The sequence below is a fragment of the Myxocyprinus asiaticus genome, chromosome 14 (genome assembly GCF_019703515.2).
Source record: "Myxocyprinus asiaticus isolate MX2 ecotype Aquarium Trade chromosome 14, UBuf_Myxa_2, whole genome shotgun sequence".
NCBI lineage: Eukaryota > Metazoa > Chordata > Actinopteri > Cypriniformes > Catostomidae > Myxocyprinus > Myxocyprinus asiaticus.
Window position 1 is genome coordinate 40,052,618 of NC_059357.1, and position 23,612 is coordinate 40,076,229.

At 38.9% G+C, this 23,612-nt stretch overlaps 1 protein-coding gene across 1 annotated transcript; it reads left to right on the forward strand.

The window, feature by feature from the left end:
• The first annotated feature begins 90 nt into the window (after positions 1 to 90).
• Positions 91 to 23,524, forward strand: LOC127451154 (transducin beta-like protein 3). The gene is made up of 23 exons (XM_051715624.1): positions 91 to 243; positions 390 to 441; positions 535 to 630; positions 2,872 to 2,919; positions 3,013 to 3,154; positions 3,453 to 3,537; positions 3,771 to 3,941; positions 4,462 to 4,537; positions 4,711 to 4,807; positions 7,304 to 7,515; positions 7,788 to 7,929; positions 8,826 to 8,884; positions 9,460 to 9,566; positions 9,727 to 9,862; positions 10,586 to 10,816; positions 10,986 to 11,056; positions 11,839 to 11,995; positions 14,728 to 14,786; positions 16,749 to 16,852; positions 17,577 to 17,648; positions 17,746 to 17,904; positions 21,496 to 21,589; positions 22,993 to 23,524. The coding sequence occupies exons 1-23, from the start codon at positions 212 to 214 to the stop codon at positions 23,318 to 23,320; spliced, it is 2,730 nt and encodes a 909-aa protein (XP_051571584.1). The 5' UTR covers positions 91 to 211; the 3' UTR covers positions 23,321 to 23,524.
• The last annotated feature ends 88 nt before the right edge of the window (positions 23,525 to 23,612 follow it).

Consider the following 23,612-nt stretch of genomic DNA (forward strand, 5'->3'; position numbering starts at 1 on the left):
AAAGTGATACATTTTTGTGTGGCGTTTGTTTATCTGCCACTAGATGTCACTCTGTGCTTGGTTTTTTTGATAATTTTGACGTCATTTTTATGCGACGTTTACATGAACACGTGCCATGCGTGCAAAATGTATGTGTAAATGAAATCATACACATGCTTTTAATAATAACAACATATTATCGACAAGAGACGGATAAACATTGCTGGTTGTCATGGCTGGAAACACGTTGCTGTTTAAATCAAAGTAAGTGTAATTGTCTTCCATGTTGACTTTTACTTGGGAAATATGAACCTCCAAGTTAGCAGGTTATCATCACATAAAAGGTTAACAGTTCACCTAAACTATATTATTTGACAGCAAGTTTATGATCTTCTCGCCTGTTTGTTTAGTTATGCGGAATTCAGCAAAATTGAACCGTTTTACAAGGGAGGTAAAGTGCAAGTAAGTTATTCTATTATTTCGAAAACAACATTATCTTTTTAGTCAATGTTAATTTTTGCCCTGATATTTTACTTGTTGTGCTTCTCATTACAGATAAGTCATGATGAGCAGTACATTTTCTGCACATGTGGACCACGAATCATCATTTTGCAAATCAATACTGGGAAAATTATTCATAGTATCGAGCAGGTCTGTATTTGCTCTGCCTTATCCTTTTATATCCGTTCCAAATCATTCAAATAAATTAAAGTTTTATATGAATAAATAAAGAATTTCATACATAGGTATAATGTACACTGCGTGCCCAGTTATTAGGCAAATTGTATTCCTCAGGATTAATTGTGTTGTTGAACAAACACAATGCTCTCAGTCAATCCAAAATGTAATTGAACTTCAAACCTGAATGTTTAACAAAGAAAAAGTGAGTTTTGTCTTTTTCAGAGGAATATATTAGTGTGCACAATTATTAGGCAACTAAATTACAAAAAGAATTTCTACCAACTCAATTGTTTATTCTCAATTTTTAGAGTAAGTGCAACAAATAAGTAACAAAATGACAATTAAATAAAATGTTTGGCCTTTCAGAAATATTCAGTGACCAATATAGCCACCCTTCTTTTCAATAACTGCCATGAGACTTCCATCCATGGAGTCTGTCAGTTTCTTGATCTGTTCACGATCAACTTTTGCTGAAGCAGCAACCACAGCCTCCAAATGCTGTTCAAAGAGGTGTATTGTCTTCCCTCACTGTAAATCTCACGTCTGAGAAGGGCCCACAAGTTCTCAGTAGGATTTAAGTCAGGTGAGGAAGGGGGCCAAATCATTATTTGGGCATCTTTGAGGCCCTTGCTGGCTAGCCAGGCAGTGGAGTACTTGGATGCTTGTGATGGAGCATTGTCCTGCATAAAGATCATGGCCTTCTTGAATGCTGAGGACTTCTTCCTGTACCACTGCTTGAAGACAGTACTTTCCAGAAACTGGCAGTAGGTTTGGGAGTTGAGTTTCAGTCCATCTTCAACTCGAAAACTACCTCATCCTTAATGATAGCAGCCCATACCAGTACCCCTCCTCCAACTTGCTGGCACCTGACTCGAAGTGGTGCCTTGTGTCCATTAGTGATCCAGCCACAGGCCCATCCATCTGGTCCATCATGATTCACGCTCATTTCATCTGTCCATAAAACCTTTGAAAAATCTGTCTTCAGGTATTTTTTTGCCCAATCTTGACACTTCAGCTTGTCAATATATTCAGTGGTGGTCGTGTTTCAGCCTTCTTGATCTTGGCCATGTCTCTGAGCACTTGGCACCTTGTACTTCTGGACACTCCAGGTAGGTTGCAGTTCTGGAATATGGTAGCATTGGAGGATAATGGGTTCCTGGTAGCTTCACGTTTAATTCTTATTAAGTCTTTGGCAGTTAATTTGCGCCTTTTCTTCTCCATGGGTTTTTGCACCCAGTTGACTATTCGCAACAAACGTTTGATTGTCCGGTGGTCATGCCTCAATAGTTTAGCTATTTCAAGAGTGTTGCATCCGTCTGAAAGGCATTTTACAATATTTGACTTTTTAGTGTCAGTTAAATCTCTTTTTTGGCCCATTTTACCTGTGGTAATGAAGCTGCCTAATAATTATGCACACCTTGATATAAGGTGTTAGTCACTTTTGCCACACCCTCCCTCATTACACAAATACATATCACCTGAAAATGATTGAATCCAATAAGCATTCAAGTTTATATGGTTTGGAGTTGGAAAATGTGCATGGAAATAATAAGATCAGAATACTCACTTGCCTAATAATTGTGCATGCAGTGTATAGCCTATTTGTCTATATTTGTTTTGAGCAATAGTAACTCATTCAAACTTAAGCTTGCAGATCAAAAGGTTTTAAAGTTCATAAGAATCATAAATTCATGGGGGCCTGGGTAGCTCAGCAAGTAAAGACACTGACTACCACACCTGGAGTCGCGACTTCAAATCCAGGGCGTGCTGAGTGACTCCAGTCAGGCTTCCTAAGCAACCAATTGGTCCGGTTGCTAGGGTGGGTAGAGTCACATGGGGTAACCTCCTCGTGGTCGCTATAATGTGGTTCTCGCTCTCGGTGGGGAGCGTGGTGAGTTGTGCGTGGATGCCACGGAGAATAGCGTGAAGCCTCCACACGCACTAGGTCTCCGCGGTAACGCGCTCAACAAGCCACATAAGATGCGCGGATTGACAGTCTCAGGCGTGGAGGCAACTGAGATTCATACTCCACCACCCGGATTGAGGCGAGTCACTACGCCACCACGAGGACTTAGAGCGCATTGGGAATTGGGCATGCCAAATTGGGGAAAAAAATCAGAAGAAAAAAAAAGATTAATAAATTCAGTCAAGTGCTCCCAAACTTTTGGCTAGTAGTGTATAAAAGCCTCATGCTGTGTTTTTTTTGAGCAGGATGATCAGGAGGACATCACGTCATTCTCTCTCAGTCCTGATGATGAGGTAAGATCATCTATTGATCCGCTGAAATCAAAGCCCCATTTTACTGCCCTGATGTTTCAGTATAGATCGAGATGGTTGCATGTCTCTCTCTAGATGCTGGTGACTGCTAGCAGGGCTTTGCTGTTGAAGCAGTGGGATTGGAAGCAGGAGAAGTGCACTCGATCATGGAGGGCCATCCACAATGTGCCAGTGGCCAGCATGACTTTTGACTGCACCTCCACACTACTGGCAACAGGTGGGCATGAATCGGCTCTTTCATCTGTCTTCATTTACTCCCCCATAATGTTGTTTCAAACCCATATGACCCGGAGATGTTTGGCAGAATGTTAGGGACTGACAGTCACCATTCACTTTGCATCTTTTTTTCTAGAAGTTGTGATTCTGCCTATTAGAAAGAAAGTCATACATGTTTTGAACGTCATGAGGGTGTGTAATTGATGACAGCATTTTCATTTTTGAGTGAACTGTCCCTTTAATTACTTTAAACAGCATTAATGACACTCTGATTTATTGTTGTCCTATGTATTTTGTAGGGGGTTGTGATGGCACCATCAAGCTCTGGGATATTGTGAAGCAGTACTGCACCCACAATCTGAAAGGATCATCAGGTGTTGTACAGTAAGTACTGAATTAGTCTTGCAGTCAATTTTTCAGCTTATTCGGGCTAAGAGCTGCCCACTTATACAAGAAGAGTCAGTCTGATCGACATGAAAAGGGACCAACTACTGGTCATTTTATTTGTACATACTCTCAAGGGACAGGTTTATCTGTATTATTTGATACCATAATAATAGACCGGTGTGGAAAAAAATAAAAATATTAAAAACATTTTTTTTTTTTGTTCTGTAAAGTTTGGTTGAGTTCCATCCAGACATCAGCAAGCTGCAGCTCTTCTCTTCCTCTGCGGATTGTGGCATCCGTATTTGGGACCTACGGACCAGCAAGTGTATCTGTGTGCTAGAGAGTCACTACAGTGCCGTCACATCTCTGGCTTTTGCTCCTGATGGCCAGACACTGGTCAGGTAAAGGAGAAGTACACTACACTTCAGTTTGTATCCTCCCAAAATTAAGGTTAAGTACTTAGAAATATTTGGTGGAATCATTCACTTCTTAAGTGAAGGTCAATAGCCCAGACTTTACAGCTTGGGTTAGATCTACGTCTCAAAGTCCTAAGAATCCATTCAGACGAGTGATGAAATGAGGTAACAGATTGATACATTTAATTAACAGGGTTCCTGTGTTCATGGAAAACTTGAAAATATTTGGGAATTTTAAAATTGTGATTCCAGGCCTGAAAAAGTCATTGAAATGAGTAGAATTTTAAAACGTCATTTCAATTTCTATAGTGAATATAAACTTTTCTAGTTTGCTTCTAAATATTTAATCTTAGTAAAACCTGCATGCAAATCAGCGTTAAACTACAGTTGTGATTTAATTTCGTCGTCCACAATTCAGAATTGTATATTTTGTCGGATTGAGGATATTATTATTTTTTTTTTATAATAGTCAAATATTAATAGAGACATTCTGTGTCCAATTCAGTTCTGGGCGAGATAAAATCTGTACAGTGTGGGACTTGAAGGAGAAGACGGTGAAGAGGACTGTCCCTGTCTATGAGGTAAGACTATATGACTGTGTCCCATGAGCTGTGCATTTATGTCAATAGAACTTGAGCCATTATCTCAGCGTCTTAGCTGTAAAAGATGGAAAAAGCACATTACAATCTAGAAGTAAATTAAAGTGATATTTTATGTTGTTAGTTTATTTATCTGTATGTGTGTGCATTCTTAGGCTGTGGAAGGCGTTGTTGTTCTCCCTGAGAATAGCGAATACTCTAAGATGGGTGTGAAGAGTGATGACTTGCACTTTATCACAGCTGGCAGTAAAGGTAAACTGGAGGTCATTTCTTTAACAAGAAATCTGAATGTCACATACTAAAGGGGTTATGGGGGGAATCTCAAGAAGAAATGTTCAGGTCATATTTCAGCTCAAAATCAAAAGAAGAAATTTCTTTTGCATGATGAAAATGAAGCTATTTTAGGACCATTGATCTTTCTTGCTTTTGTGACATTATTTTATGACAATTAAGCACATGCTCTCCCTGATTCTAATTACTGTACTGCAAAAAATCACTGTAATACAGAAAATCATCCTGACTGGAATTATAGTTTTTTATTTATTTTTTATTAAAGTCAGCAGAAATTAAATTCAGCACAAGAAATACTGCCACCTATGATGTATACTATCTGTACTTTATTTTACTTCACAATTTAAATGAATAGTTCACCTGAAAATGAAAATTCTCTCATTTATTCACCATCATGCCATCCCAAATGACTTTATTTCTTCTGCTGAACACAAATTAAAATTTTTTGAAGAATATTTCACCTTTATACAATACAAGTTAACGGTGACCAAAACTTTGAAGCTCCAAAAAGCACGAAGGTAGCATACAAATAATCAGTAAGACTCCAGTGGTTTAATACATATCTTCGATCCAGTTGGTTTTGGATGAGAACAGACCAAAAATATAACGCATTTTTCACTATACATCTTGCCATTGCGGTGTCTAGGCACGATCATGATTTCAAGCTCGATTACGCTTCCTAGCGCCATCTAGCACTCTGTGAATGAGTCATGCACTAGTTAGTGTAATCGAACTTAAAATTATGATTGTGCTTAGATACTGCAATGACAAGATGTACAGTGAAAAATTAGTTCGGATGAGATCACTTCAGAAGACATGGATTAAACCACTGGAGAATTGTGGATTACCTTTATGCTGCATTTATCTGCATTTTGGAGTTTCAAAGTTCTGGTCCCTATTCAATTGCATTGTACGGACCTACAGAGCTGAAATATTCTTCTAAGAATCTATGTGTTCAGTAGAAGAAAGAAATTCATGCACATCTGGGATGGCATGAGGGTGAGTAAATGGTGAGAGAATTTATATTTTTGGGGGAACTATTATTCCTTTATACATGAATTAGAATGATATTTTTTGCATTACAGTAGGCTACTAAAATTTTTCCTAAAAATAGGCTTTAATTTCTTTATGCTAAACTTTTTTTTTCTTTCTTTTGGTTTTTGGGGTAAATGACGAACATGCTCTTGAAAATTTCTAGAAATTCTCGGCTTTCAAATCTTTGCACTGCTAATAATTCATTGTCATTACATATTAATCACTTTTCGTTAGGGATGCTCCGATCATTTGGCCACCGATCGGTATCGGCTGATATTCACATCCTATGACTCGATTGGTGATCGATCATTTGGCCGATCAGTTTAGTGTGTGGGGAATACTGGCAAAGTGTTGTAAGACAACAAAGTTGATTGAGAAGTTAAGAACTATGCAGAGGAAGAGGTATGGCGAATATGAAAAGTTTGTGTATTGTATATATGGCGTTTTGCACGTGACATGGCAAAGGGAAAACAGCACAAGCTGTGAAATGGTCCTTTTCATCGTTCATGGCGGCAGCTTCTCAGTCTCCACCGGGGATAGGCATCTCAGTAATAATTCGAGTTACAAGATGTGGTGTAATTCAAACATTTTTTATTAAATATCTCCCCATTAAATGGCATTAACAATAGTAGCACCCGTAAGAGTCCAGAAACATCTGCTTTCCTTTCATCTGTCTCTCTCATCTTTCATCCCCTCGTGAGAGAGCGCGTGTTCCCCTCATTAAAGTTCAAGCAGCAACAAGTGAACTATTAATACAATCGTCCAACTAAATGAAAAGGCAGGGAAGGAATTTATAAATATAATAATTATTTAGACATATCATAATTTAATATATTAAATATAATGCTAAAATAAAAATAGAAATAAAATAAGGAATAATAATAATTATATGAAATAATGACAATGAATCAACAATCAAAAATGTTACATTAAGTTTTATTGCATCTATGGGTTATCAGTTTGTCTTCAGGTCTTCAGTTTGACATTATAGCTTCATTTTTTATAGGACTATCTATCTTAATATAGAGAATATTTTGTTAGCCTATACTTATTTGAAATAATTATTTAAAAAAAAAAAAAAGCTTTTTTTTTTTTTGTTAGCAAAATCTTGGCAAAGTGATATTACTGGGACGAAGAAAATTCAATTAATAGTGACAGTGTGCAGAAAGCTTACATATGGCCAGTTATGACAGAGATCTTGATAAAAGGTGAAATGATCGGAATTGGTATTGGCCGATCAGGTGACAAGAATATCGGTATCGGCTGTAAAAATCCTGATCAGAGCATCCCTAATTTTCATATTCATTCTCTTATTTAGTGTAAAATAAAGCGGTCCGAGAACTGAACCCTGTGGAACACCAGTGGTCAGTTAGTGTGGAAGTGGATGTTCAGGTGTGTGAATATTCTGATGGTCCTTCACAGGTGTTCTGAGAGTGTGGGAGTCCAGCTCAGCACGCTGTGTGTTTACACAGACCCTACCCGATGCTCCTGCTCTCATCCCGGAGGAGGGTGATCTGGACCCACGCAGTCTGTTGCACTGCCTGTCCATGCCTCAATCCAACAGACTGGCCACAGTCACCGCAGAGCATAACATCCTCATCTATAAGCTGCCCAATTTCGCTGTAGAGCAGCAGGTCAGTCCTGCCAGAGTTCACTTTTCATCTGTCTGCCTCTAGCCTAGATATATCCCGAACTTAAAGAGATGGTTCCCCCCAAAAGGCTAACATTCTAATTAACTATTCTTTTTTTGTGCCACTGAAGAAAGAAAGTCATACAGTTTTAGGACACCATTAGGGTGTGTAAATGATAACAGGATTTTTTTTTTTATTTGGTGAAATATTCTTTTAAATCCTATTACATTCCAGAAAAGTTGACTCTTTGTCTTGTTTTTCCTCTTCTTTTAAAGTTTGTTGGCTACAATGATGATATCTTGGATGTGAAGTTTTTGGGGAAGGATGACACACACATCGTTGTGGCTACTAACAGCTCTCAGTTGAAGGTCTTTGAGCTGGCCACCAATAGCTGCCAGATTTTGTATGGACACACAGGTCAGTGACAGCCACCAGAGGGCATCAGCACTGTGTGTATGCCTGCTGCATGCTACAGAGTATATGCTGTATACTGCATGCTATTTTTTTTTTAAATTAATAGAATCATGGAGAAAATCATGATATAACTCATAACTTTGGTTCATGAATTTGGTACAAGTGGTGTGACATTCACTTAGTTGCCTGAGCTAATCTCTTAAAAGGCAGGTAAGTGTGCACTAACCAAAGTAGGATTACCATTTGCCTCTTGTGTGTTTGTTCAGTCCACTGCTGAAACAACTGGCTTGTAGAGGCATCCTCACAATGGCATACACTTATCTCAGAAACAAACACTGTAATTTTGCAATTTAAAAGTGCCAAAAAATTATTACATTGAATATTGAGCACTTCGAATTGTGGCACCCAGTATTCCGTACAGAATACCCTGGTTATGTACAGCATTTGTATACTGCATAGGTCATCTGGGTATTCAGTGCACACAGAAAATTCACACACTCTTTACAGTGAACGCGCTGCATACGTTTCTAAAATAGTAGTAGTAGTATGCTATTCCGAACATTCCCTTTTTCCTTGATGACCACAACCCAGGTTTCCACACAGAAACCTTCCACAAAATCATGCACATAAGAAATAATAATAGAAATAGTTTTCTCCATTTGCTTTGACCTTTAATGTTAATAAACAATGCATTGAGTGCATACTAGGTTTGCACTGTTCATTAATTGTGTCACTCAAGTTCTTTAGTTATTTTTGTGTAAATGCTAGAATGGAAAAATGAAATGTTACACTGAATAGATTCTCAAGTGGCACTTGTCATCAGTCTACATTGTTGACATTCTTGTCAACAAAACTGTCTTGGCATCTTCTAAACAACTTCTATGATAATTTGTCTGCAGATACCATCTTGTCTATAGATGTGTTGCGAAAGGGTTTCATGTTTGCAAGCTGTGCAAAGGTGAGTCTGCTGCTTTTTGTTAGAAAGCTGGACTGATAGGGCCTGGGTAGCTCAGCAAGTATTGACGCTGACTACCACTCCTGGAGTCTCGAGTTCAAATCCAGGGTGTGCTGAGTGACTCCAGCCAGATCTCCTAAGCAACCAAATTGGCCCGGTTGCTAAGGAGGGTAGAGTCACATGGGGTAACCTCCTCGTGGTCGCGACTAGTGGTTTTCGCTCTCAATGGGGCACGTGGTAAGTTGTGCGTGGATCGCAGAGAGTAGCACGAGCCTCCACATGCTGTGAGTCTCCGCGGTGTCATGCACAATGAGCCACGTGATAAGATGCACGGATTGACGGTCTCAGAAGCGGAGGCAACTGAAACTTGTCCTCCGCCAACGGGATTGAGGTGAGTAACTGCGCCACCACGAGGACTTGCTAAGTAGTGGGAATTGGGAATTCCAAATTGGGAGAAAAGGGAATAAAAAAAAAAAAAAAAGAAAGCTGGACTGGTGACTTATCAGTTAAATGTTTAAAATATTTCATTCTGAAAGCACAGTTTCTTCCACAGAGTGTTTATTTAATGTATTGCACAGGACAAGTCCCTGCGGCTGTGGAGGATGAACCCGGAGAGCGGCCGCGTGCAGTGTGTGGCTCAGGGCAGCGGACACTCCAATGCAGTGGGCTCCATCGCCTGCTCTAGGTCAGATATCTGTAGCGATGCCGTCAGCACTGAAAAGAATATGACTTTTATTTGATAAGATGTACAAGATGAGGCACGTTGTAATTGCACAGACATGCATAAATGTAAAAAGGGTACATACTAACTCTTCTAAAAGCTGTTTCCCTCTTCCTGTACACAGGTTAAAGAAAGTCTTCCTCGTATCGGGGAGTCAGGACTGCACTGTTAAAGTGTGGGACCTGCCTGACCCGCTTCCTGCTGCGGGGTTTGAACCGGCCTTGATGACTTCACGACTTACAGAGAAAGCTCACGATAAGGTGGGTCGTTGGCATAGTCACGTTTACACTCACACAGGAAATGCTTTCAATGAAACTATTGTCAGGTAAAACCTGGGCTGTCCTGAATGAAACCATATGTGTCATGTTACAGAATGGGTTTGACAGCAGAAAGCAAGCCCTCAAGCACGTTCCAGCTCTTCAGATTTCCATTGTTTTGATGTCTTTGACATTTATTATGTGTCCATTGTATTAAAAGAAAAACTGGACATTGAGAGATATAAGATAAGGCACTTTTTTTTTTTTTGTAGCAACAGTTCATTGTTAAATTTCAAAAATAACATTTAACTAAATAATATACTATTTTGTAAAATTATGGTAAAAAAAAAAATTTCTACCAAAAGGAACACGTAAAATGTAATTACACAGTGTCTATGAGCCGGTAATTTAAATGAACCACTCAAATATACTCATTCACTGAAACGAATCAGAGTTCCCAACGCTTTATATGAAAGCACACATTTTAGACGAATGCGTTTATTACCTCCTTTTGCTTAAATTTAAATCCGTGCATGCAATAAAATATGACACAAATGGAAAAGCTTAAAACAGCTGAACTACTGTCACGATATTGCAAAATGTAGTTACATTTGTAACGTTGCTACTTGTAGTTACTTCCCAACTCTGCTTCACCCCTAGTTTTTATTTTGCTTCTCATCATCCTTGTCTTCTGTTGATTTGTCTCTTTCTCAAATGTTCCTGAAGGATGTGAACAGTGTGGCCATCTCTCCCAATGACAAACTGCTGGCGTCTGGCTCTCAGGATCGCACAGCTAAACTCTGGTCGCTGGCTGATATGAGTCTGTTAGGGGTCTTCAGAGGTCACAGTCGAGGTATCTGGTGTGTTCAGTTCTCTCCTGTGGATCAGGTCTTGGCTACGGCATCCGCAGACGGCTCCATCAAGCTGTGGGGCATTCATGATTTCAGCTGCCTCAAGGTAAGTTACACTTTAACATTGGCCACATGGTGATTGTGAAATGCATTATACAGTATTTATATTTAATTGATATATAATTTGATTTAATCTTTGAGAGTCTGTACATGCAGATGTTTGGTTGATTGATGGTTGTTTCTTGAGATTAATGTGGGGTTTTTTTTCTCTGCAGACGTTTGAGGGACATGATGCCTCTGTGCTAAAGATTACGTTCGTCAGCCGGGGAACTCAGCTAGTCTCTGGGTAGGTTAACTGCATTTTCTGGCTGCAGTCCAAACACACACATGCGCTGTTCTGCTGTTATACTGTAGAACCAAGCTGTTCTTTGTGTAGAATCCTTAAGTGCCGGCCACAGAGGAATAATAAAAAATATATATATTTATAGATCGGCAATTATCAGAATAGATTTATGCTGATAACCGATAGTTCCAAAAAGCAACTATCGGCACCGATATATCGGTCTACCTCTAATAGTCAGAACCTTTTGAAAATGATTCTGTGCAGGGGGGCCTGGGTAGCTCAGCAAGTAAAGACACTGACTCCAGTCAGGCTTCCTAAGCAACCGAATTGGCCCGGTTGCTAGGGTGGGTAGAGTCACGTTGGGTTAACCTCCTCGTGGTTGCTATAATGTGGTTCTCGCTCTCGGTGGGGCACGTGGCGAGTTGTGCATGGATGCCGCGGAGAATAGCGTGAGCCTCCACGCGCTATGTCTCTGTGGTAACGCGCTCAACAAGCCACGTGATAAAATGCGTGGATTGACTGTCTCAGACGCGGAGGCAACTGAGATTCTTCCTCCGCCACCCGGATTGAGGCGAGTCACTATGCCACCACGAGGACATAGAGTGCACTGGGAATTGGGCATTCCAAACTGGGGAGAAAAGATGTAAAAAATTTATTCTGTGCTTGTGGTCCATGCAGGTTACTGTACTCAAACCAAATATTGCAGCTTTTGGATAGTTTTTACATTTTAGTTTTTCAGAAAGGTGTAAGAAATTACCCGGTCTTTTTTCTATGTAATTTTGCAGTGGTTCGGATGGACTCATGAAGTTGTGGACTATAAAAACTAACGAGTGTGTGAAAACCTTTGACGCTCACCAGGACAAAGTGTGGGCTCTGCATGCCAGCAGCAAAGATGACCTGATTGTGACTGGATCTGCTGATTCCAACATTATACTCTGGAAGGTCAGTCCAGACAGATGTCAATTGAGGGAGGAAACATGCAAGTGCAACGTTTAACAGCATAGCTGCTTAAAATGTTGCATGTATTAAGAGGAAATGGCCAATGTTTTACATAATAACAGTGAAAATGATCCGTTCCTTATTTCTTAACGTTCACTATTATTTAAGGTCAACATGAAGCAGCATTTACAACAATTTTAACTTCCATAATGTGAGGTTTTTCTGTTTGAAACAGTATTTGGTGGAAAATAATAAAGGGCGGGGCTTGTTTTTATCTATTGGGATTTGATTGGACTGTGAGGATGTAGTATTTTAAACTGATATTATTAGATAATAATATTTTCCCCTGAACACATGCCCTTGATTTTCAGCAGAAATGTCAGTACAGAGGCAAAAACGGTTATTAAACTGAAATTATTTAAAAGATTATTTCATTAAATTATGAAAGATTAAAAAACATGTTTTCTCTTTAGAGTAACGTGCACTGACAAATCGTGCACAATAAAAAGCAAATAGGACATTTAAAAAAGTAAATAGTTTTTTTTTTTTCATTATGTTTTGAGGTGTTTGATTAACTTATTTAGAGCACATTAGTAAGCTGTCTGAGAAACTCTAGCACTTATTTTCATGGCCATATAGGTCAGTAGGGTAATTGCACCAAATTTACTGCCAGCGCATTACATTTACAAGATTAGTCGAACATATGCATACATGATTTGATGCTGTCTTTGTGCTTATAGTCACATGCAACGCTTCTTTTTAAGTGTTCTTTGTTGTGTTCTGTTTACATTTTACAAGTACATGGTCTATATTGTGATATTGTGAGAATTCGATATATCGTCCAGCCAGGATTTTTTTCAGCAGCGGTGCTGTTGTGCGTAACACCGGACCTGTGTTTACACACGTCGGTGGAGAAATAGCATAAAACGACCTTAGAATCATTATAGATGGGGTTATTCATTTTCACTTTGTCCTGTGTGTGTTTACTGGGGGCTTTTGAAGGGCTCTGGGGGTAAGAAAAAAAATTTACTAATACATCTGAACATTTACAAGAATCTTACCTAAATCTCACAGGGGGTTACAATTCTTAAATGTAGTTTTATTCAGATAGGATGATTTTTCAAGTATATAGCCTAATTACGGTCCTCTGTTTCAGTTTCTTGTTTCTCAGCAAGACGTGATGCAATCATGTGCTGACTTATATGTTGTTGTTCTTGGCAGATACCTTTAACAAAGACTATGACAGGTAGTTAAAGGGCAGTTCACCCCCAAGCCTGTATGAATTTCTCTTCTGTGGAACACAAAAGGAGATGTTAGGCTGAATGTTAGCTCCAGTCACCATTCACTGTCACTGTTGTTTTTTGTTTTTGATTTTTTTCCTCAATTTTTTTTTTCTCCATGCATTCTCCCTTTTGAGTTCCACTGTAGAAAGGAAATCATAAACACTTGCAAGTGATGACAGAATTACTATCACTTTAAGAGTACAAGTAGTAGTGTTTATATTACTATAATATTATTATTTATGCATATTTTTACATACTTTTTTTTAAAATGGACTGATTCTAAGGGCAGAGAAAATACCTGTAAAGGTCAGATGGAGCTCCAGATAGATGGAGTTGACAGGTGTTTAATTGTTTCTCTTCTCCCTGCAGTAAGTTCTCTTCACCCAGAGTAGTTCTGGTAGCAGTTTACACAAAGCATATTTGCTGTGTCTGCCTTGTCAAAGGTTCTGGAATATAATACGAGGGCAAGCTAGGTCACTCCGACTTTGCGTGCTTGCAATGTTGACAGCTTTGCTTTGTTGATCATAAACAGTAGCGATAGTTTTATCGCATTGCTCACTTGCAGAAACGCGGTACAACACCATTCGCACGTCGAATCTTAAGTTCAGTAAATATGCGACATACTTGTGACTTTCTCTCTGCGCGCGCTTACACGAAACTCAAGCGTTCAGTGAAGTGCATGAGAGAGGGATGCGGAAGAGCTGATTTACTTGTGCAAGTTCTGGAATTACAGTTTGATACAAACACAAGATTTGTTCATCTGTATGGATTGGTTTACCAATTCGCAGCTACATGTTAAAGTGAATAAAAGTGTGCGGTAATTCCCCACATTCTGAACGTGGAACATGTGGGAATTATTAAATTTGTGCGCAATATCTGCAATCCCACGCTGGTATTCAGACCCTGCGGGTATCCTTCTCCATTGCAGGACATGCTCACATTGGTATACGGTGACATCACTGTGATTACGTGCCTGTATTTGTGTGTGTGGTGGGCTCCCTTTCATTTCATAGTACATTCAAGAGTGTGCAGTGTAAAAAGCGCACTGCTGACTGGGCCTAGCAAGCGTTACGTTGCGTAAAGAATATTAATGAACTATGTGAAATCTCAGTGGCACTCAATTTGTGTGCCGCTGCTGAATGTATATAGGGGAAACACTGCAGCCCTAGCATGATGCAGGTCAGACTCGAATGTGCATCTACCACATGAGCAGCACTGCTGCACCATGGCTCCAACAAATAAAATTTTTCCTTTATTTCTTCAAAATACCTTGCAGGTTTTTGTTAGGTAACCAACACTTCCATTGTATTTGTAGTCCAAAGTGCTTGTTGACACTGTTTCAAATTGGTAACGGTGGCATCATTGGTACTTATTTCAATAGTCTTGCAAGATTTAATTCAGTCATTTGTTTCTCTTTCTCTCATTGTCTCTCTCTTTCTCTCTCCATGTTAGGACGTGACTGAAGTGGAGCTCGCAGAGGAGCAGGCAAAACAAGAAGAACAAGTTCTTAAGTAGGTCTTCTCTGCTCGTATTTCAAATATGAAACAACTGCAATCAGTTATATGAAATCTGATGAAAGATTGAAAAGGTCAGAGATGTCAGAACTTTTCAGCAGAGCACGTAGAGTCCTACACACTTGTTTTATTTGACTATGCCTTAAATGTAAAACCACAACGTAAGTGACAACATTTATCTCTAAAATATTCCTTCATAAAGCCTAACAGCTAGTTCACAACTTTACCCCATCCATCTCCATCTATGGTGGTCAATTCTTCATTTATAATACCTTTATCTATGTTTATACATAAGCTTTATCACTGTTGTGGAAGGATTTCTGTGCTTGATGTGGTTGCTAAAGCAAAAGCCACTATAATTGTTCATACAGAGTACATAGGGTTAGAGATTTTTTTTAACAATGTTCATTTTTTGAACTTTGCCATTTTAACCTGGTGGATGACAGAATGGGTGAAGGAAGGAAGCAAGCCATTTCTAGAGATAGAAATATATAGAGACTTGGGGCTCGACTCGTGAGTTGCAGCAAGCAACACTTGTTGACACTCTAGCAACCACCCAGAACACTGTAGCAATGCCCTAGTAACCACCCTGAACTCCAAAACAACTGCCCAGTACTCACCCAGAACACAATTACTGCTTCGTAATCACTCAGAACACCCTACTTCCTCGTAATCACCCAGAACACCCTAACCGCCTCGTAATCACCCAGAACACCCTAACCGCCTCGTAATCACCCAGAACACCCTAACCTCCATATAATCACCCAGAACACCCTAACCTCCTTGTAATCACCCAGAACACCCTAACTGCCTTGTAAAAACCCAGAACACCATAACTGCCTTGTAATCACTCGGAACACCATAACTGCCTCGTAATCACCCAGAACACCCCAACCGCCCCATAATCACCCAGAACAACACCCTAACCACCTTGTAATCACCCAGAACAACACCCTAACTACCTCGTAAACAACCTGAACACCCTAACAACTGCCTAGTAATCACCCAGAACACCCTTACAGCTGTCTAGTAATTACCAGAACACCCTAACCACCTAGTAACCACCCTGAATTCCCTAACAACTACCTAGAAACCACCCTGAACACCCTAACCACCTAGTAACCACTCTGAACTCCCTAACAACTGCCTAGAAACCACCCCTTGACAGCTTTACTGCCTAGAAACCACCCTGAACACGTTAACTGCCTAGTAACCACCCTGAACACGTTAACCGCCTAGTAACCACCTTGTACACCCTAACAACCGCCTAGTAATCACTCAGAAGACCCTAACCGCCCCGTAATCAGCCAGAAAACCCTAACTATTGCCAAGAAACCACCCTGAACACCCTAACCACCTAGTGACCACCCAGAACACCCTAACAGCTGTCTAGTAATTCCCAAAACACCATAACCTCCTAGTAATCACCATGAACTCCCTAACCACCTAGTGACCACCCAGAACACCCTAACAGCTGTCTAGCAATTCCCAAAACACCATAACCTCCTAGTAATCACCATGAACTCCCTAACAACTGCCTAGTAATCACCCTGAACACCCTAAGAACTAATTAGTAATCAACCTGTACACCCTAACGACCTAGCATCTACAACTCCCTAGCAATGTCTTAACTGAGAACACCTTAGCAACCACCTAACAGCATGCTAACAACTGCTCAGAACATCTGATACTCTAGCATTTTGGTGACAAGTTTGTGTAGGCAAGCGCCACTCAAATTTTCTTCAGAAAATGTAAAAATCTTACTTCTATTTTTGTATATATAATAATCACTATGGTGTAGTCTAATAAATTTTGGACATGATGTGCTCATATTAACTGTTTTATTAATGCAGCCTTACTTTAAAGTGTGCCATATTTCTGTTTTCTGCCATTTCAGACATGTTGTAAATACCATTTTTAATAAAGAGTGTTTATAGTATTTATGGTATCTCTTAACAGGCAGCAGGTGTTGTCAAATTTACTCCATGAGAAGAAATATCTAAAGGCTCTGGGTATCGCTATCTCTCTGGATCAGCCACACACCGTGCTACGTGTTATTAAAGGTACTTTTTCTTAATTTATCTGTGTGAATGTGTCAGCCTGTGTTGTTTACTTTCAAAATGTATTTCTCCTAAACAGGCACTTTGGTCGTTAAATGTAAAAACAGGTCGAGCAGCACTCATATTTAATTTATTTAAGACACACCTCAACTTCAGTTTATTTCTTCATTGTATTGTTTTTGACAAGATTCTTTAGAAAAGTCATGATAATATGATGCAGTCATGATGAATAAACTTATTGAAATTGGAAAGTTAGGAATGGTGCAATTTCTTACTTTTTTATGATTGGGCTTGTTGTCATTATTGAAAGAAACAGTAGTGAGAATGTAATAAATGATTTGGAGAGGGATAGCAGGTAATATGACTTTGTTCTACACAAAGTAAAAACATTGAAGAAATTACTGGCTACTCTTTTCCATATAATGAAACTAAATGAGGACTGGGACTATCGAGCTTTAAAAGTACAAAAAAGCATTATCTTCTAGTGGTCTTCTGTAATTATACAATAGGTTTTCAGTAATGAGCAAACTGAAACACAAGTAGTTATTCAGTGAAAATCTTGCCCTCCACTCTCTGCATCCATTCAAATTTCAGTCCGTTCCTCACATAAAGCTATCACGTGGCTTCGGAATATTTGGAATATACCGCATTAGTCATATGAATGACAGCCTCAATCCTCATTCACTTAAATAAATATTTCTCCTTTAAATACTTTTCTTTTTTACAGAAATTCGTCAACAAGATGATGCCTCACAGCAGCTAGAAAAGACCCTCCTGAAACTCCGTCAGGATCAGAAAGGTTTATTCACGTCATATGTTGTTATAGGACACTAGGTCATCAGGTTCATTCTGATTGTCTTGCCTTGTTGTGTTACTATAATCTCTTGTGTATTCAGAGTCAGTGTTGCGGTACTGTGTGGTGTGGAACACTAATTCACGGAGCTGTCTAGATGCTCAGTCCGTTCTGCAGGTGCTGCTCACACACCTGAGCCCAGAGGAACTGCTGCAGTATCAAGGGGCCCGCACACATCTCGAGGGCCTCATCCCATATACAGGTGCCCTAAACACACAAGTGGTTTTCCCAAACCAATACACACACGGTAAACAGAGTACTGCTAAGGGATTGTAGTCGTAAGATGTAGAATTTCGATCCTTTCAGTACTTTCAAAAATAATTATTTGGAAATAAGAAATGCAATTCTTATTGCATTTACTGCACTTAGCAGTCTGTTGCCAAATGATGAGAGAATTTCACATTTCTACAGAGCAGATATAATAAAACAGAAATACATTTCATACAGTTCTTGTAAATGGCATGTTTGCATACTTTTTAGAGGCATAAATGCAATCCAATAATTGATCCTAACCAAATATTAAATAAAAAGTCTAAACAAACAAGAAATTTGATAACATTTTATCATTATTATTTCACTGATCACAACAAAACTCATATGTATCTTTAACTGCACATTGTCATATGAACAAGCAGTCAGTAAAATTAAAGTAACAGCTGCAGAGAAAGTTTAGACTGTTATGTAGCCAAATTTTGTACTTCATGGTTTTGAGATTTCAACAGTTTTGATTTCATTTAGGGTTGGACCTTCATAACTTGCGCATCAGTATAAAAAACAATTCCGTAACCGCTTTGACTGATGTATGAGTGTTTTTGATTCACTAAAAAGAACTGGCTCATAGGAGTCATTTGTTTGGGAATTGCACTACACCGTAAGTGCCAGATGCTGCACATTTAACCCTTTCACATGTATGATCAAACCGGTGTGATTACACTAGGCTGGGCTCAGACGTGTACGATCAAACCAGTGTGATCTGCATTCGTGCTGCTGTTTACCAGCAAAAGAGGGAATGAAGTTGTTGTCATAATGAACCAGCTTCTCAAATAGTCTAATTTTTATATGTTTCAATCACTAAAAAGTTTAAGCCATTACTGTCGGAATGCACTGTTTTGATGCAGCGATGCGGCCATGTTTTCTGACGTGAAACAAAGAATATACAAACTAGTCAATCCACTCGAGCCTTCTCCCATTCCCTCCGTCACTCATTCTCACCACTTCCGGTGCTGGGAATGTCGCATCTAAACAATGTGGCAGCAAGCATAGCCGGCAAGTGCATTCTTGATCGCATCATATCATAATCAATCATTATAAACATCTAAAAACCACATTATTTATATATATATATATATATATATATATATATATATATATACAGGTGCATCTCAATAAATTAGAATGTCGTGGAAAAGTTCATTTATTTCAGTAATTCAACTCAAATTGTGAAACTTGTGTATTAAATAAATTCAATGCACACAGACTGAAGTAGTTCAAGTCTTTGGTTCTTTTAATTGTGATGATTTTGGCTCACATTTAACAAAAACCCACCAATTCACTCTCTCAAAAAATTAGAATACATCATAAGACCAATAAAAAAAACATTTTTAGTGAATTGTTGGCCTTCTGGAAAGTATGTTCATTTACTGTATATGTACTCAATACTTGGTAGGGGCTCCTTTTGCTTTAATTACTGCCTCAATTCGGCGTGGCATGGAGGTGATCAGTTTGTGGCACTGCTGAGGTGGTATGGAAGCCCAGGTTTTTTTGACAGTGGCCTTCAGCTCATCTGCATTTTTTGGTCTCTTGTTTCTTATTTTCCTCTTGACAATACCCCATAGATTCTCTATGGGGTTCAGGTCTGGTGAGTTTGCTGGCCAGTCAAGCACACCAACACTATGGTCATTTAACCAACTTTTGGTGCTTTTGGCAGTGTGGGCAGGTGCCAAATCCTGCTGGAAAATGAAATCAGCATCTTTAAAAAGCTGGTCAGCAGAAGGAAGCATGAAGTGCTCCAAAATTTCTTGGTAAACGGGTGCAGTGACTTTGGTTTTCAAAAAACACAATGGACCAACACCAGCAGATGACATTGCACCCCAAATCATCACAGACTGTGGAAACTTAACACTGGACTTCAAGCAACTTGGGCTATGAGCTTCTCCACCCTTCCTCCAGACTCTAGGACCTTGGTTTCCAAATGAAATACAAAACTTGCTCTCATCTGAAAAGAGGACTTTGGACCACTGGGCAACAGTCCAGTTTTTCTTCTCCTTAGCCCAGGTAAGACGTCTCTGACATTGTCTGTGGTTCAGGAGTGGCTTGACAAGAGGAATACGACAACTGTAGCCAAATTCCTTGACACGTCTGTGTGTGGTGGCTCTTGATGCCTTGACCCCAGCCTCAGTCCATTCCTTGTGAAGTTCACCCAAATTCTTGAATCGATTTTGCTTGACAATTCTCATAAGGCTGCGGTTCTCTCGGTTGGTTGTGCATCTTTTTCTTCCACACTTTTTCCTTCCACTCAACTTTCTGTTAACATGCTTGGATACAGCACTCTGTGAACAGCCAGCTTCTTTGGCAATGAATGTTTGTGGCTTACCCTCCTTGTGAAGGGTGTCAATGATTGTCTTCTGGACAACTGTCAGATCAGCAGTCTTCCCCATGATTGTGTAGCCTAGTGAACCAAACTGAGAGACCATTTTGAAGGCTCAGGAAACCTTTGCAGGTGTTTTGAGTTGATTAGCTGATTGGCATGTCACCATATTCTAATTTTTTGAGATGGTGAATTGGTGGGTTTTTGTTAAATGTGAGCCAAAATCATCACAATTAAAAGAACCAAAGACTTAAACTACTTCAGTCTGTGTGCATTGAATTTATTTAATACACGAGTTTCACAATTTGAGTTGAATTACTGAAATAAATGAACTTTTCCATGACATTCTAATTTATTGAGATGCACCTGTGTATATATATATATATATATATAATCTGTCCTTCAGTGCATCTGTTGTGAAGTTTTAAGGTAAGATTTTTTTTTAATTATTATTTATTACAGCTCGCATTAAAGTACTCACTCTGGGGGTCTGTCAGTACAGGAGAAACTCATGTTCGAAAAGGTTAAAAGAACCGACTCATAAAAAATATTCCTTAAAAAAATACTCAACTTCAAAAGAACCAGCTCATGAGAGTCATTTGTTTGGGAATCGGACAACACTAGGTGTGCTGCGTGTTTCACACTGTAGCATCAGTAGGGGTCCACGCAGAAAAATGCACATATGAGAACTGTTAATAGTACCGAAAGTCATGAACATAAAACGTTTCCGGAATTTTTTCAAAAATGGAACCCATACTCAGTTCCCAATACTAGTACTGCTGATCTACAGTATTAGAGACATCTGCTTAACCCTTCTTTATTCACACGGGTCATTTTGACCAGTTTTTATAATGGTTCTAAATGGGTCCAAAAACATATTTTATTGGACGGTGGTATTTCTAATCCTCTGTGAAATTAATTGTATTTCTGCTGACACCCTTGCAGTGGTTTTTAACAGAGTCAGTCCAGAATGAATTTGAGAGTTTTTATTAAAAAATGGATCTTAAATATCTTTTTTAGGCTTTTAGTTTTTACCTTTTTTATATTTTGCCATGAAAATAGCCATAGAAGCTGACATGGTGTAAAAAAAAAGAACAAGCAAAAATGTTCTCTAGGGTTAAAGTAACATGTAGCCTTTTTGGGGGCGATTTCTATCATTTACACTGAAAATAGTACAGTGAAGTTTTTTTTTGTTTTTTCTTGCAGAGAGACACATACAGAGGATTGGGCGTCTCCTGCAGTCCTCCATGTTTCTGGATTACATGTGGCAGAAAATGCGTATCACAGGGGGTAAAGACAGGTACAAATCTGAGTAACGTCCTGGTTGTGTATTCATTAATTTTAAGTAGTGCTTGCTAATTGTTATTGCTCATTATTAGCTATTATTGCTCATACTTTTTGTTGAAAATAGGGATTGTGATTGGCCGATCGTTTTTTAAAAAATGCAGCACGTAAGAAATCATACACTGCTACTCTAATAAATGAGCACTTGCTCAGCCCTCGAAGTATGACATTGCGGCCACCGGAGAGGGTGAGTTATTGGCCATTCTAAGCATTGGCAAATGTACACTTTCAGACATGCTGTAATTTTAGATGAATATCCCGGTTAAAAATGTGTATGAATAATAAGGTGCCATTTTCAAGAATCATTACGGTAGTAATTCTAACTCGCTGTGCTGTAAGAGATGGAGAGAGGAAAAAGATACTGCAAAGTGCAAACAGATGTTAGTATGAATTAAACGACAATTAAAGATGTGTATACAAATCTGATGTAACGAGAGTTGCGACAGACGGTGTGTGGAGCAATAGAGACTTAAAGTGATTATGCATGCTTACAATATCATTAAACATGCACACTCTCCAGGTGAAGAGATATCCCCACAGTCACATACTTCACATACACTATGATACTCTTTTTATTGTAAAAATGTATTTCCTTGTTGATGATGAAGCAGCAGTTCTTCAGAATTCATTTGTTTAAAGTGAGTCACTCTTGAGTTCTTATCTTTCAGGAAGTGTGGCTTTAAATCAATACCATTCTCTCCACTTTCCAATAACAACTGTTGAAGATCCCCTCCCCATATACAGTGCTGTGAAAAAGTGTTTGACCCCTTCCTGATTTGTTCTGTTTTTTCTATTTTACATACTAAATTGTTTTAGATCTTCAAACGAGATATAACATAAAACAAGGGCAATCTGAGTAAACAAAAAATAAAGTTATCCAACACCTATATCACCCATGTGAAAAACTAACTGCCCCCTTAAACTTAATAGCTGGTTGTGCAACAACTGCAACCAAATGCTTCCGGAAACTGGAGATCAGTCTTTCACAATGCTGTGGTGGAATTTTGGCCCACTCTTCTTTTTTTACTTCAATAAATAACATTATCATTTAAAAACTGCATTAAATGTTCTTCTACTTTTATTGTAGTTTACTTGTTTTTTTGTTGTTGTTGTTTTTTCTTGCATAATATACAGTAGGGTCCATAAAACCATTAGATCATCATGTCACATTCACTTATTTGACTATTGACCTAGAAGTAGTGCAGAATCTTAAATATTTGTTTATCATTTATTTGTTGTACTATTTAAAGAATTCTAGTATTTAGTGTATTTTTAGTTGAACATTTTGTTTTGAATCCCAGATTTTTAACGCAGACCCCATTGTTTGACATTAATCAAAGTTGGTCTGTTTTTCTCTAGCTTGAACTTGGACGATGAGGAGATGGACACCACTCCTCAGGCCACCTTCTACGTAGACAAGCAACCAGTGGAGATAACAGACATTCAAGCTCCTCAGCAAAAACAAGAAGATGATGAGGAAGATTTGGAGGGTTCAGTAGATAGTGTGGAGGTTCTTGATGAAGATGAAAGTGTCAGTGCATCTAAATGTGCCAATGTAAGTGGCAAGAAACAGAACGGGGTGAATGGAGGTCATGTGTCCAGTGAGGATAGTGAAGATGAGGATTTCATGGAAATTCCCACTAAATCTGCAGGTCCCGCCCCCTGTATAACGGTGGCTATAAGGTGATTGGCCGATATAGCTGTCAATCAAGAGTCTCTTTATTCAGTACTGTGTTTTGAATTGATGGACCACCTGTTGATCTGAAGAGAGTCAGTGAATTCTTTTTGCGGATGATTCAACATGTTTTGTTGTAGCATTGCCTTGACCCAACAAAACAGCTGGCATATATTATTTGTATCACCACATTAAATTAAATACTCTTAGATCCTTTTATGTAGTCATTCTTTCATTATTCCATTAAATAATGTTCATATCTCTTGGGAAAGAAGAATAAATTGTATTACTTTCTATTTGGGGT